At 43.5% G+C, this 13,367-nt stretch overlaps 2 protein-coding genes across 7 annotated transcripts in view; both read left to right on the plus strand.

Moving 5' to 3' along the window:
• The first annotated feature begins 63 nt into the window (after positions 1-63).
• LOC124488234 (proton myo-inositol cotransporter-like) lies at positions 64-6,073 on the plus strand. Of its 2 annotated transcripts, none has more exons than XM_047050813.1 (11): positions 64-153; positions 628-1,121; positions 1,471-1,630; positions 2,248-2,453; positions 2,535-2,643; positions 3,092-3,255; positions 3,457-3,571; positions 3,819-3,944; positions 4,163-4,281; positions 4,382-4,534; positions 5,080-6,073. In XM_047050813.1, exons 2-11 carry the CDS (start codon positions 683-685, stop codon positions 5,301-5,303), a joined length of 1,815 nt encoding a protein of 604 aa, XP_046906769.1. In that variant the 5' UTR covers positions 64-153; positions 628-682; the 3' UTR covers positions 5,304-6,073. The 2 variants fall into 2 exon arrangements, with proteins under 2 accessions (XP_046906769.1, XP_046906768.1); XM_047050812.1 differs by lacking the exon at positions 64-153 and adding an exon at positions 183-520.
• Positions 6,074-7,321: 1,248 nt separating this feature from the next.
• kif21a (kinesin family member 21A) overlaps positions 7,322-13,367 on the plus strand; it is a 29,285-nt gene continuing 23,239 nt past the window's right edge. For 4 of the 5 annotated variants that reach the window (XM_047050826.1, XM_047050827.1, XM_047050829.1 and 1 more), the window contains exon 1: positions 7,323-7,734. In XM_047050826.1, coding sequence (XP_046906782.1) covers positions 7,691-7,734 — 44 coding nt within the window. In that variant the 5' untranslated portion in view covers positions 7,323-7,690. Of the gene's footprint in view, positions 7,735-13,367 lie in introns of all 5 variants that reach the window. The other variant, XM_047050825.1, reaches the window with a different exon arrangement.

Below are 13,367 nucleotides of genomic sequence, written 5' to 3' on the forward strand. Positions count from 1 at the left end.
GCGTTGTCCCTTTTTTACAGGCGTGAATTTTCTCGTCGACAAATAGTCTGTCATATGACTTCTCAAAACTTCCCGTTTGGTAGAGAGCGCAACAGCAACTGGGAATCAGCTGTTTACACTGCTCAAAATGTAGTCTACTACAACATACGTCAGGTAAGGCTAGGTTGATACATTTTTTAATATTTTGTTATTTTGTAAGACTTTCGAAAGTCTCCTACGGAATTAGATCGGTGACTATGTTGTCATTTAAAGTAAAATTGTACACAATTGGATGTTGTGAATGAATGATTGAAACGGATATGAAAAGTGATCCAACAACAAAATATTTGTATTTCGTCTCAAAGTGAACTATATAGCCTATATACCTAAATATAAATGATTCACCACTGCTGCGCAGATCTTCTCCTTTCGATTGGTTACCCCTGACATTCATTCACTTCCGTGTTTGTTATCAATCATTTCATTTCGAAATGTATATTTGCCTCGATCATACACCATATCCTGACAGTCATCAACCCAGGTACACACTCTCAAGTGAAGCGATAGATCCTCTTAGACATTAGGTTACTTTAGATTAGACTAGCATCAGAATTCACTGGGCTACGTGTTTTCATTATGTCCCCGCAGCATCATTAACACTGCATTGGGCAAGCATACCTACTTGCAGAGATCAAGGAACGTTATGGGGAGCAGAAGGAAGAAAGTGAGGGACGAAGGAGAGGGTTTCGTCGGGACTTCCTCACAGGCGAATACTCTCGGACTTCCAGAACTGTCTGATGAGGAGGAGCATGTCACAGGCGGATTTGTCTACATCCTGGTGGGGTTCTCCGCTCTGGGTGGCTTTCTTTTCGGCTATGACACTGGAGTGGTATCTGGGGCAATGCTTCTTCTCAAAAAGGAGATGAACCTGAATGCTTTATGGCAGGAGCTACTGGTGTCCAGTACTGTTGGTGCTGCTGCGCTCTCTGCATTGGCCGGTGGGCCATTGAACGAGGCTTTTGGGCGTAGGGTCTGTATCTTGCTGGCCAGTTTTCTCTTTACTGTTGGGGGGGTCGTTTTAAGTGCTGCCCCAAACAAAGAAGTTCTACTCATTGGAAGAATTATCGCTGGACTAGGTATAGGTAAGTGTTGACCATACATTTTGTAGGTTAGGATTAAGGGCAGACTGTGGTGTTTCAACAGTGTTTGATACAAATTGACCGGATGAAAAGTTGGACACTGGATATACTCTCTTAACTAAATGTGGGGGACTGTTTTAGATTCTCCTATTAAAGGTAATGTTCTCAGTTATTGAATTTGGAGATCGAAGCTCTACATGCTTAGGCTGACGTAATTTATTTTATATGTTTATTGTTAAATGAAACCTATCTATATACAAAACAGGCAAAAATCATAACAATTATTTGATGCATATATTAAACGCATGCTTTGAGACCTTGTCCTGTATTTCCCCTTAATTCAATTCCATAGGCATCACCTCCATGACGGTACCTGTCTACATCGCTGAGGTTTCACCGCCACACCTGAGAGGGCAGCTGGTCACCATGAATACACTCTTCATCACTGGCAGCCAGTTTATTGCCACTCTTGTAGACGGAGCCTTCAGCTACCTGCAAAAAGATGGATGGAGGTATAGTCTTAGCATTTCCTGATATGTTCCATAGTTAAAGGTCAATCAATTGTTTCGATCCTGGTGGTAAAGCAAAAATAAAGCAACTTTAGGTTCATCTTAAAATGCATTTTGGTCAGGATAGGCCTGTTCTTTCCAATTCATATGAAACAGACTTTATACAAGCAATCCTGTGGCACCTATAGAAGTGCTAAGAGAACCTGCTAAGTGAAAACCCCATAATCTTCTCGGTTGATTTGATTTTGACATGTTCCTGAGCCGGTTCTCTGTTGCTCTATTCTCTGTAAGAGGTGACAGAAACGGCAATTACAACCTGCTACATTTTTGTCCGAAACTGCTTTAATGCCAGTCAAGAGCTGCAAACTTCTGACACCTCTTCTTCCCAAATAGATTAGACAGAAATGTGAGAACAGCAGCTGATAGCAAACTGAATTAAAGCAGCATGCCATTCCAACACTCAAATTATAAGAAAGTTTTACAAAAATTATTTCTCTCTCTCTCCATCTCTGTCATGCAGTAATTGTTCAGTTTGTTTAGGGAGAAAATGAACTCAACGCTCATGAAAGCTTGTTAGTACCTCTGTCTATTTCTTCCTCTCCATGTGTCCCTGGCTGCAGATACATGTTGGGTCTGTCTGCGGTCCCTTCAGTGATCCAGTTCATTGGTTTCCTGTTCCTGCCAGAGAGCCCACGCTGGCTCATGCAGAAGGGTTCTACCCAGACTGCCAGGCGTGTGCTGAGCCAGATCCGTGGGGGCCAGAGCATTGAGCGGGAGTATGAAAGCATCAGGACCAGCATTGAGGAGGAGGAGAAGGGGAGAGGAGGTGACACACTCAGACACACAACCACACACAATTATGCCTTTTATTACTACTGTATTAAGCCACACCTCCCCTTTCCGGTAGAGGGCCCGGTGATCTGGCGAATGCTGAGCCACCCTCCCACATGCAGGGCTCTCATTGTGGGATGTGGACTGCAGATGTTCCAGCAGCTGTCTGGGATTAACACTGTCATGTAGGTACCAGACAGGCCTCGTTTTAGTGCGTACTCTGTTGCTGTGGTGTGTAGGAATGAATTTAGGGGGGGGGTTACTGTAACTGAGTGGTTAAACCCACTCCTCAGTTTAAATACCACCCACCCCCGTATCATAGAATGGCTAGATCTTTGGTGGCGTAGCTGACTGAAGTGGTGTTTCTGAGGGATGATCAGTTGCGTGTCAGAGTACACAAGATCAAGTCTTACCGAGGGCTTGTGACGGAGGAGGCAATACTGATAAGCAAGACACAATGCAAGTCAGGAAATACATTTTGCTCAGGGAATGATTTGCAATTATGGTCATTTCAAACCTAGTTTTGGTCTGGTATCAGTAATGATATCATAACTAAGTCAGCATATCATTTCAAATCAATTCAAAAAAGAGAATAAGATTTCATTTTCTTTCTGTCTTCCTGTCCCTTTTTAGGTACTACAGTGCTACAATTTTGCAGATGTCTGGAGTGCGAGACGTCAAACAGGCCATCTGGTTGGCTTCGGCCACTGCCGCCACCAACTTCCTGTTCACCCTGATGGGGGTGTGGCTTGTGGAGCGAGTGGGACGCAGGAGGCTGACGCTGGGCAGTATTTTTGGTGTGTGTGTGCGTCCGTGTGTCTTTGTCTTGAATTATGCATGTAGGAGACATATCTCTGGGGTGTACATGTGTCCTTCATTTGACAAAATTAGAAATTGTATCTTTCTGGCAGTTTCTCTGCTTGCCCTGTATTGACTAAATGATGTCTATAATTCTCCCTTCATAAGCTTATGAGGTCAAATCTTTTGATCTCTCCCAGGTACTGCTTTGAGTTTGATAGTTCTAGCTGTAGGCTTTTTGATATCGGCCCAGAACTCTCCCCCTGTCACCCTCCACCCCACAGAGCTTATCAACAGCACCTGTTCACACTATGGGTAAGGCATGCATGTAAGACTAGTGGACAGCCCAACTCAAGCTGTCATAAAAATGGGCGTGTATTCCGTTTTTTTTGTGCTGATTACTCTCCATGACACATCAGTCTTGGATTTAGATTTATTTATATATACAAATGTATTTATTTATCTATTTATATATAAAAATATACAAAAGCTATTATTTGTGATTTTACTGTAGGGGGTTGGTATGTGGCTGACAGGTGTCACACTGTAATCTGTCCCCCAGGTATTGTGAGAACTGCATGTTAGATCCAGGCTGCGGTTTCTGTTACTTGGAGAACAGCTCCTCTGTGTACGACTCTTCCTGCATTCCTGTCAATCAAGCGTCCACTGAGAAAGCCGCTTGGGGCAGGTCAGTAGTCGTTTGCTTGTGTATGTGTTGTGTGTGTGTGTGCGCTTGTAGTCAAAATGTTTTGTGCTTCATGCAAGGCCTGTTGCCTTTATTTACTGTAAACTTTTATTTTCTCGCTCTGAATTGACGATGATGGGAAGTGGGTTTTGTTTTTGCCCGTATCTATTTGTATTTGATTTGATTCCTTTTTAAGTATCTGCTGTTGTTTAAGTATGCAGGTGCTCCAACATGAGTGAGGCTAGTGATGGACCTCTCTGGGCTTACAACTACTGTCCAACTCCTAACTCCTGGCTAGTTCTGCTAGGCCTCATCCTCTACCTGGCTTTTTTTGCCCCAGGTGAGCACACACATCTTTGATCTTTGGTTTCTCAGTTACATAAAGTCCAGCCAGCAAGCAGTTACAGTAAACTGTGTTGTTCTGCTTGTCTGTGTCCCAGGTATGGGTCCCATGCCATGGACGGTTAACTCTGAGATCTATCCTCTTTGGGCCAGGAGTACTGGTAACGCCTGCTCCGCTGGAGTCAACTGGACTTTTAATGTCCTGGTCTCGCTCACCTTCCTCCACATAGCTGAGTACCTCACCTACTATGGTGAGGCATCTTTAGTTCCACCTAGTAGGGATAAGATGTTATTGTTGATGCAATGTACAGACGTGGCCAAAAGTATTGAGAGTGACATATATTTTGTGTTTGCAAAGCTTGCTGGGCCTTGGCATAAAATGACTGCTCACATAATTTCAGTAAGTCATATCATCAGCACAGGGGACAGTGTGAACTAGTTCTAACCTGGTGAAATCACTCTATCATTCTGATTGGATTTTAAGAGCAGATTGACTGCTGTAAAAGAGGGGACTATTTGCATATATTGACAATATTTGCCCCAATAAAGCTTTAATTATGAAATGTGCCTTATTGTATTCCAGTATTCTATAAAAACATGTGAAAACATTTTCCTCAAATATTGAACCAGCAAAATGTGCAAAACACAACATTTGTCACTCTCTCAATACTTTTGGCTACAGTTGTACATTGTGTTGCTTGTTCTGTCAAGGCACGTAGCCGTGTCCCCCTCAACATTTGGAATGATTGATCAGTTAGTCGTGGATTGATTAACCGGTCTAACCGCTTCTTCCCAGGCGCGTTCTTTCTGTATTCGGGTCTGGCTTGGCTCGGCCTGCTCTTTGTACTGGGCTGTCTACCAGAGACCAGAGGCCAGAGGCTGGAGGACATCGAGGGCCTGTTCTCTGGCCGCCTCTGTTCCTGCGGAGACCCTGAGGGAGGACGGACCCGGAACTTCCAGTACATCCGGGTGAAGGGCAGTAACGCAGTGTCGGACAACGAGGCCTCTGATGTGGAGTAGCCTGTGGGTCTATTTTCTCTCACCTGTGAGAGTTTGGTTAATGTCTTTTTGAAGGTATTTCATTCCTTTTCCTGTAGACCAGTTTTACACACGACAAGAGGGATGAGGGAGTCCATTTGGGAACAATGTGTTTCCTTTATTTATGTTTTGCAGGCACTGCTGTAAAACCGTTGTAAGGCTGTTGTCCTGCTTCCTCCTTTTAAACTCACTCACTCCTTTCCATTTTTCTCTCTTGGTGTTTTATTGCTATCTCTCACGCAACACAAGGCCTTATGGGAACAAGAGTTTCACATTCCTGTTTCTGGTGTTGAGTCAGTTATGAATCCATGTTGCTGACTCAGCACGATCACCATGTTTTTGTAGAGTTCCTGCAATGTTGTTGTAGCAGGCCAATCAGCACCATAGCAGCTCAGTGGCATTGGATGAGTAATGCCTTGGTATTGTATGCTCTAGTCTAGTAGGTGCTTAAATAATAAAATTAATATATGTTGTACTTTAACTAGGGTTGAATCAGCTGTGAGTGCTGGAGAGAGATTAGACTTCAGTAGGACTAACTGGGTGTAACAAATTGAGTACAAATGTTATAATTCAATGGCATAATTGCCTGTAAATGTGGGCAGCAGTCATTAACTATTGTGAATAAATGTATAAAATGTACTGTACATAATGATTTCTAATGTTGTTGTTTGTTTTTTTTGTATAGGGGTCACTAATGTTCTTTGAATTGTACATGTTTGTTGATATGCTATTTAATAAAAAAAATAATCTAATGCTGAAGTTGTCAATCGCCCCCCAGTTCCCCCATGCAGGATTTCATTCTAGACACAACGTGACGCCTAACAAAATGACAAAGGCACAAAACCCTCCCGGCTAAATGGCTTTTTCTGGCTAACTGGCTTTATGACAAGGAAGTGAGCTATTGCTGAAATACTTTAGTCATAGAGCATAAGAGAGTGTTTTTTTTTTTTTTTTTTTTTTTACCTCAAAGAGGAAACTCTCAATGGAAAACACACAACAGGACATTAAATTATAATAACCCTTACTCTGATACCAAACTAATATAAAAATGTCCATTCAACTGAACCAAAAACCTCTAAGCTCCCTTCTGAAGAACTAGTTCATGCATTCAAAAAATGTGTGTTTCTGTTTGAAAGTATGAGGTGAGGCTGCTAGATGGTAGAGCTAGATGGGCTGTCTTGTCTGGTAATCTGATAGGACTGAAACTGGACACCACTGGTACTGTGCTACTGGGTGGGATGGAAGGGATGGATGCATTTGTTTGGTAGGTAAACTGAAACCTTGACAAGAAACTGTTGAAGTTAATACCATCTCTTCATCGCCTGGAAAAAACAATATTGTACTTCCACAGGTGGGATTTGAAGTGGAACACAAGCACCATGACCAACCAAAAGCAATGCTGATTGCAGGACCATCAAAATAGCTGGAATATTTGTATCTGTCTCCAAACACAAATTTGGTAAGACTTTCTTCATTTGTACAGGATATGTACAGGCAATGGTTGAAGTGGTAAGAGTCACCAGTTATTCCATATGACCACAAGGTGGCACCATAGATTGACCTCATGATTTTGTACCTGTTAAGATTGCAATTTCCTCGGAATGTCGATAGGAGTGTAAACTTGCACCTGTCCTAAATTGTTCATATTGAAAGAAGTGGCCACCACTGTACTGTCATGGTTTACACCGTATACAGTTTATTTGGGTAACGTTTGTTTGGTAGGGTTCATCACTGTCTCAGATTTTCCACTTGTACTATGTTTTCATTTATTAAAAAGGTACTAGTCTATGATACAGCAGTGAGTTACCCGTTGATTCCTACTAAATGCATCCAGCATGTTTGTTCTGATGCATCTGCTTTATCCATTTAAAATTATAAATGTATTTTATATTTCCACGCGAAAATATATGTGATGTCAACTCGCAACCCTTATCGGAGTAGGATGGCTGAAGAGGGCGTGGTTTGGTGACGCATTGCGGTTCGAGCGGAGGAGCGTGCGGGAGGCGTGTGTGTCCCTCAACCTAGGAACCTGAACGCAGGCTTGGGCAACAACAGAAGGAGGCTGTACTGACTGTAGCCCTGCTGACCCCACCTGCATGCGTGGAACTCGTTCTTGCTGGACATGCAAGGCAGTATGGTTTTCGCGCAGTAGTTTCTTTAGAGGATAAGTATTCTTGCAGTCATAATCTATATGATATCCAATTAAATATGGCTGGAGTAAAGTCGAGCTGAGAGTTGATATTTTAGCGCTCGCTGCTGGGAGTTGCGCACTCTCCCTCCCATCAGTTTGTCGAATGAGAAGATAATCAAAGTACGGACAGATCCGTTGGATTTTAATTCTTTGTTTAGTATCGATAGTCTGCAGAACCATGTCAGGTGGACAGGATGAAAGCTCAGTTCGAGTAGCACTAAGGTAAATCACAGATATCCCACTGCTTCATTGAGTAATCATGTTTCTGCTACCAATGTCATTGCTGTTTGCATGCACTGTTTGGATCCTGTCGCCTCTGCATCATCTGTTGATCCAGTTTCAAGCCATGTAGCTCTATGATTCAATTCAAACAGGAATCGATTTTTCTGACGTCCCGTCAGACACTACAGTATAAAAACATGAAAAGCGTTGGTCTAGTCTAGTGCATCTTCTCTCAATTATTCGACATGAATTCCGCTGATTTCAGTTTATGTGAACACGAATTAGGCTGATGCCAATTATTACTCGGCATTCATCATTGCAGAGGCTAAAAGACTGATGCTATATTCATGACGCAGTACATACGCCCAGGGAAACACATGGGCCTTCTATAGCAGGTGCCACCAGCAGCGTTGGCCAAAGGGTGGGCGATATCATCCTTGTTGACCAAGGAGTTGTCAAAGAAACAGATTCGTTGTCTGGTGTTACTTTGGCGTGATGCCGACCATCAAGTCTTTCTTCGGCATCCAAGGGAGACGGTTGAGGGGCGGTTAATCGATAAAAGAAGTGCTTTGTTGAAGGTCTTTAAGCAAGAGTCCGTCAACCGTGGACGCACATTGTACAACACAAAGATGTATTCTTTCTAGTTTAGAAACTGTTGGTCAGATTTTTTTTCACGGCTTCTTTGCGTAAAAATCGTATGTCAAAGCAATGGACATACATTTTTGCATGGAATTTTAAGATTGAGGTCGTTTTTAAGTCGTTCATGACTACTGTTAGGTTGTATCTTTAATGAAAAATGTAGGCAACATTTTATGAGCGTCACAACCACAACCGCCTGGCCAATTTGCTATGCCAGCTATGCGAATCTGCCCATGTTACACTCTTTCTGTCCTCAATCTCTTCAGTTCATGTGCCTGCTTACATTTGTGTTACTCTTTTCCATTGCATAATCGTTTAAACACCTTCTTTTGTGTGCAGGTGTATGCATGCTTATGTTTGTGGGCAAATATCTTTGGTGTACGTGTGTTGTTGACTGTGCTCAAACCCAGCCAAAGATCTTGAGCATGTCAAGACTTCCATATTAACACGTCTGTGCTCCCCTGTAGAGTCAGCCAGAGGGACAGTAATACTCTTATGTTCTCATTAGCAAATAGACTGAGGGGGACTAAATGTGTGTGTGAGACATGGTGTAACCCATCTCTACTCTACGTTAAACGCTATGATCCTTTACAATGCATAGCCGCTGAACTGGCATATGCCCTGCCCTAATTCAACTCCTGGGCCAGTCCCAAAGACCTGCATCGTTGGTATTCTGAACCATCTGAAAGGATTGGTCCAAAACTAAGCAGGCAACAGTAGGACATTTAGACTATCACATAAACTTGGCTCTCCTGCAAAGGACTGGATCTAGATTTGGGATTGGGCAAGACTGAGCGCTTCATGCCAAAACTGATTTCAGCTCATGTTCTCCTTTGCTGCACAGGACAGGCTTTGAATGTTTTCTTTTGACTTGTGTTGGCGATCATAGTTTATGTACAGTTTGAGTATAGAGAAAGAGCCTCACATTCTGTTTTCACAGTGGTTTCTAAACAAGCCTTTGTTAATGCTCAGTGCAACAATACGTTATGTCACTGGTATTGTCCAGAGTTTAATAAATTCTACTTTAGGGGTGTAACGCGGTAGACCTAGCTGTAAAACCAGCCTAGTGGGATTATGACTTGTATGTGAGCAGGCCTGTACAATAGCAAAGGGTTTACATTAAAGGTGATGAGAGGTTTGTGTAGAACAGTCAGTGCAAAAATAAAGATTGTTTTTATTTTGGGGAATATTATTATTACTACAGATTTCTAACGGTACAAGTGAGTCAAAGACGGTCTTAATCTGTTCATATTTCATTTAACTGGCTGAAAGGTTGGTCCCTTCTGAGATGGCGCTAAGCATAGCCTACACTTAAACGGAAGCTGCCCTAAAATAGACTGGGAACGACCACTGCATTGCTGGAAGACCTCAGTTATCTATACCATGACCTCTGGCGAGTCAGCACATTCCAAAAGACACATCTAAACAAAATGTGGATTGCCGTGGGATAGTTTCTGGCTCCGATCGGGGTTTTTTGGTTGTGCTTCGAAAGTGAACTCCGTCATACAAAACCAACACAGAGAGTAATTACAGGCAGAGAAAATGCAGACTACCACACCCAGGCAAATGTTAGTCTTGCATTCTTGATCTTTCGCCTGTCTTTTTTTGTATGTTTTCTGTAGCCCTCCATCTTTCCTTGTCTTGCACTCTCTAACCTTCTCGCTCTCTCTCTCTCTTTCCCCCTTCTTATGGGCGGAGAATGAGTGTCCCTTTATTCAATATAGCCTAAATATAATGGAGAGCATGCTATTCTTGACGGGAGGCGTGCTGGTTTTATTTGGGCCCTCTGGATGCAGGCAGCCAGGTTAGGTCATGAGTAGAAGCGGACTAGGTTCACACCTCTAGCTTAAACTAACTGCAAATGGGTAGTACTACAAATAGATTTTGGCTGTAACTTCTAACTGTCTGCCGATTTGGTCATAAATAGGTCTTGTAGATCTCAAATAGCCCAGTTTGCTTGCTTTAGCAAGCTGTCACCTCCTTAGTTACAGTGTGCATGTCTCTGAAAGTGGTAGTGGTCTTTGTCTCTCTGTAAAATTGGTTGTTTAAATATTTACTAGCCTGCGCATCATTTTAACACTACCTGGTTCTATGATCAGATTATGCACCAGATCTATCGCCCATTGTGGTCTAGCCTCTAAACTCACGCCTCACTCGTTAGGAGGACCAGGACATGTAAATGAGCCTCACCCACCTGCTCCTTCCTGGCTCACAATGTGCTAACAGATGTATATGAATTTGATTAGCATTGGACATGAATTTGATTGTTTCTGCTATGTCGAACGACTCAACCTCTTGTGTGCAATCATGGAGTCGTCCACAACAGATTTTCCCTGACGTGCGCTTGTGGAACATCAGACTCTCATGTTGCTGACCCGCTTGTCCATTTCCTCTCAACTGTCCTTTCCCATCCTTCGTTTATCGAACCTCTTATCTACGTCTGCTGTTGCCTTGAAAGGATCAGATACCAGCTGATGTTTTCCATAACTCCCTCAACATTTTCAGGATGTGGCTTCTGTGTGGAGTCCTCGTCCGTTGGCCTGCTGTTGACACAAAGATGGGAATACTCGTTGAGCGCTGATCCCATGTGCAAGTTAGGGGAGGTGGAGCAAAAAGGACTTTTGTCTGCCCTGTTTAACCACAGGACTGTAAGTTAATTTGGAACTTATACATTTGTGAGGCCCTGACCTTCAATTTGGATTGACTAACATGTCCAATCTAACATGGAGCAACATGGAGGCAAGTTTCTTTTGCTCCAAGAAATCCAGCGCTGAGCCAACTGTGTTATTACTCTGAAAGAGAGAGAGGGTGAGAGAGAGAGGGAGGGAGTGATGGAGAGAGATAGACATAGAGATACCGGTAGATATGAACATTCTCCCGATACTATGTATTGGGAAACGTGTTTCGGTGCGTGTGAGGCAGGTAATGCATAGTGTGAGAAACGCCATGTGTGTAAGACATTGCAGTCAGGTCCTTTATCCATTATAGTGTTGAGGGACATAGGTGTGGTGTATTTGCTTCTCACTCAGTTTCCGCACATCTTGTTGACAGCTACTAGCCACAGTCTCATCCTAACCCCAATCCAATCCAATGCCAGCGACTTTGCCCACGGCCATGCAAGTGGAGAACTTGTTATTTGATTATATTTTGGGCTGTTGGGTAAAGAGACTGTGGTTCCCATTTTCATAGTAGTCTGGTGTACAATAATCTCACCACGTTGACAAATGTTTATGAGTAGTGACTGGTTTCTCCCTGAGTGGCTTGAGTCTATCAAACTGGAGGGCTCCAGTCCTTCCGGTGGCGTGTTCAATTGCAGTAAAACTACCACGTGTTATCTGTATCTATGGCAACTGGATAAACAGCTATGCTTCTTTGAGAACACGTGGCAATAAATTCTGGTGAAAGTTAGAGCTTGGAGATTTTAATGACAGGCCCACATACATCTCCCATCTTTTTTTTAAGCATTTTTGTCGTTTTATTCAGCGTTTGTCTTGAATTGGGTCTTTGTCATTGAATTTGCTAATAACAGTATTTCAGAGCCCTCCCATTTCTTCGAATGGAACGTTATGTTTAAAACAGGCATTTTTCTATCCAGCGCATACTTGCTTTTCCATTAAAGGAGTTGGAGACTTGGCTACTCTTTGTATCTCGTTTTCTTTCTCTCTCTCTCTCCCTCCCTCTCCATTTCCATTATCCCTCGGCCTCCCCACCGCAGGTGGTGAAGCTTGTTTCTACCTGTTGAAGATTAAACAGAGATTTGCTCGTTGTTCAGTTGTGGTCATGTTGCCAAAACAGCTTTCCTTAATGTTGGAGTGCTGGAGGTGACGGGAGCAGGATTAAGGGGGCTTTATTTCATGTTTCATGTATGAGAGGGCCAATCCCCTCCCTGCATGCCTGTCACCTCGCATCTTCCTCCGAATGGCGCGTCGACATTGCATCCTGCCGAGAGAGGATTATAACCTTTATTTTCAAATGTCTGTTCCTAGTCGCCGTTGTAACCTCTTTCCTCAAGACGTTCGAGGCTGACACAGTACCGTAGGGATACGCTGCGGAGTGATAGACTTAGTTCAGACACTGCACAATATGTAACATGCACCGTGTAATCCACTGTGCATGAACTGAAGGCCTTTATAAGATTGCTTGTTACAATTCCCGAGTTCATAACCTTGGTAGGGTCACGGTAAGCGTCGTGCGGTTGTGCTTGTGACAGAGTTGTGTGTAGTAGGGCATACACGCACACATGCAAACGCACGGGCACAGTTTAATGAGGGCAGAGCGTGCTCAATCTAAACCTGCAGTGCTGCACTTCAGACAAAACCCACTTCATGTTTCGTTTATTTTCCCCCCTCCCCCTTTCCCCCTTAATTTCCTCTCTTGTCATCCTAAAGAGTCTCATAGAAAAGACATGGGCAATTCTTCCTTCTCTGACTGAGCTCTTAGTAGAGGCACTGTTAGATTTGGAAAGTGTCTAGTGACTGTAATCTGAGAAGGAGAAGGCTCCCGGTGACAGTTTAAAGAGCTAACTGAAGGCGTCACATGTTTACTGTACTGGTCTTCCAAATGCGCAAACACACACACACACACACACACACACACACACGTGTTCTCACTGGGACTGGTGGTTCTGGCAGTCATTGCTCTCAAGCCATTTCTCATTTGCATGTGGCAGCTGCAGGTGATTTCATCTCATGCAACTCAGTTATCCCACGAAACGACCTGTAAAAGACAGGCTGGACTTCTTTACCGCAGCATAGGTACAGCAGCATCATTGGCCTACATGTGTGTGTATATCAGTTTGCACGATAGCTGGCTTTGACTGACTGAGCGTGTTAGAGCTTCCTGTTACCCTCCCCTACCCCTCTCTCCTTCCCTACCCCTCTACCATTCCCAACTCCTCTCCCCTTCCCTTCCCCTTTACCATTCCCTACCCCTCTCTCCTTCCCTACCCCTCTACCATTCCCAACCCCTCTCCCCTTCCCCTCTCCCCTTCCCTA

Source organism: Hypomesus transpacificus, unplaced genomic scaffold, assembly GCF_021917145.1.
Source record: "Hypomesus transpacificus isolate Combined female unplaced genomic scaffold, fHypTra1 scaffold_129, whole genome shotgun sequence".
Classification (NCBI taxonomy): domain Eukaryota; kingdom Metazoa; phylum Chordata; class Actinopteri; order Osmeriformes; family Osmeridae; genus Hypomesus; species Hypomesus transpacificus.

What these genes read in the sequence shown, in the direction of transcription:
- LOC124488234 (XM_047050812.1), top strand. Translation starts at nt 471, where the DNA reads ATGTATATTTGCCTCGATCATACACCATATCCTGACAGTCATCAACCC. An exon ending in GACGCTGGGCAGTATTTTTG is followed by an intron (nt 3,256 to 3,456) that starts GTGTGTGTGTGC and finishes GATCTCTCCCAG; the next exon opens with GTACTGCTTTGAGTTTGATA. An exon ending in GAGAAAGCCGCTTGGGGCAG is followed by an intron (nt 3,945 to 4,162) that starts GTCAGTAGTCGT and finishes TTAAGTATGCAG; the next exon opens with GTGCTCCAACATGAGTGAGG.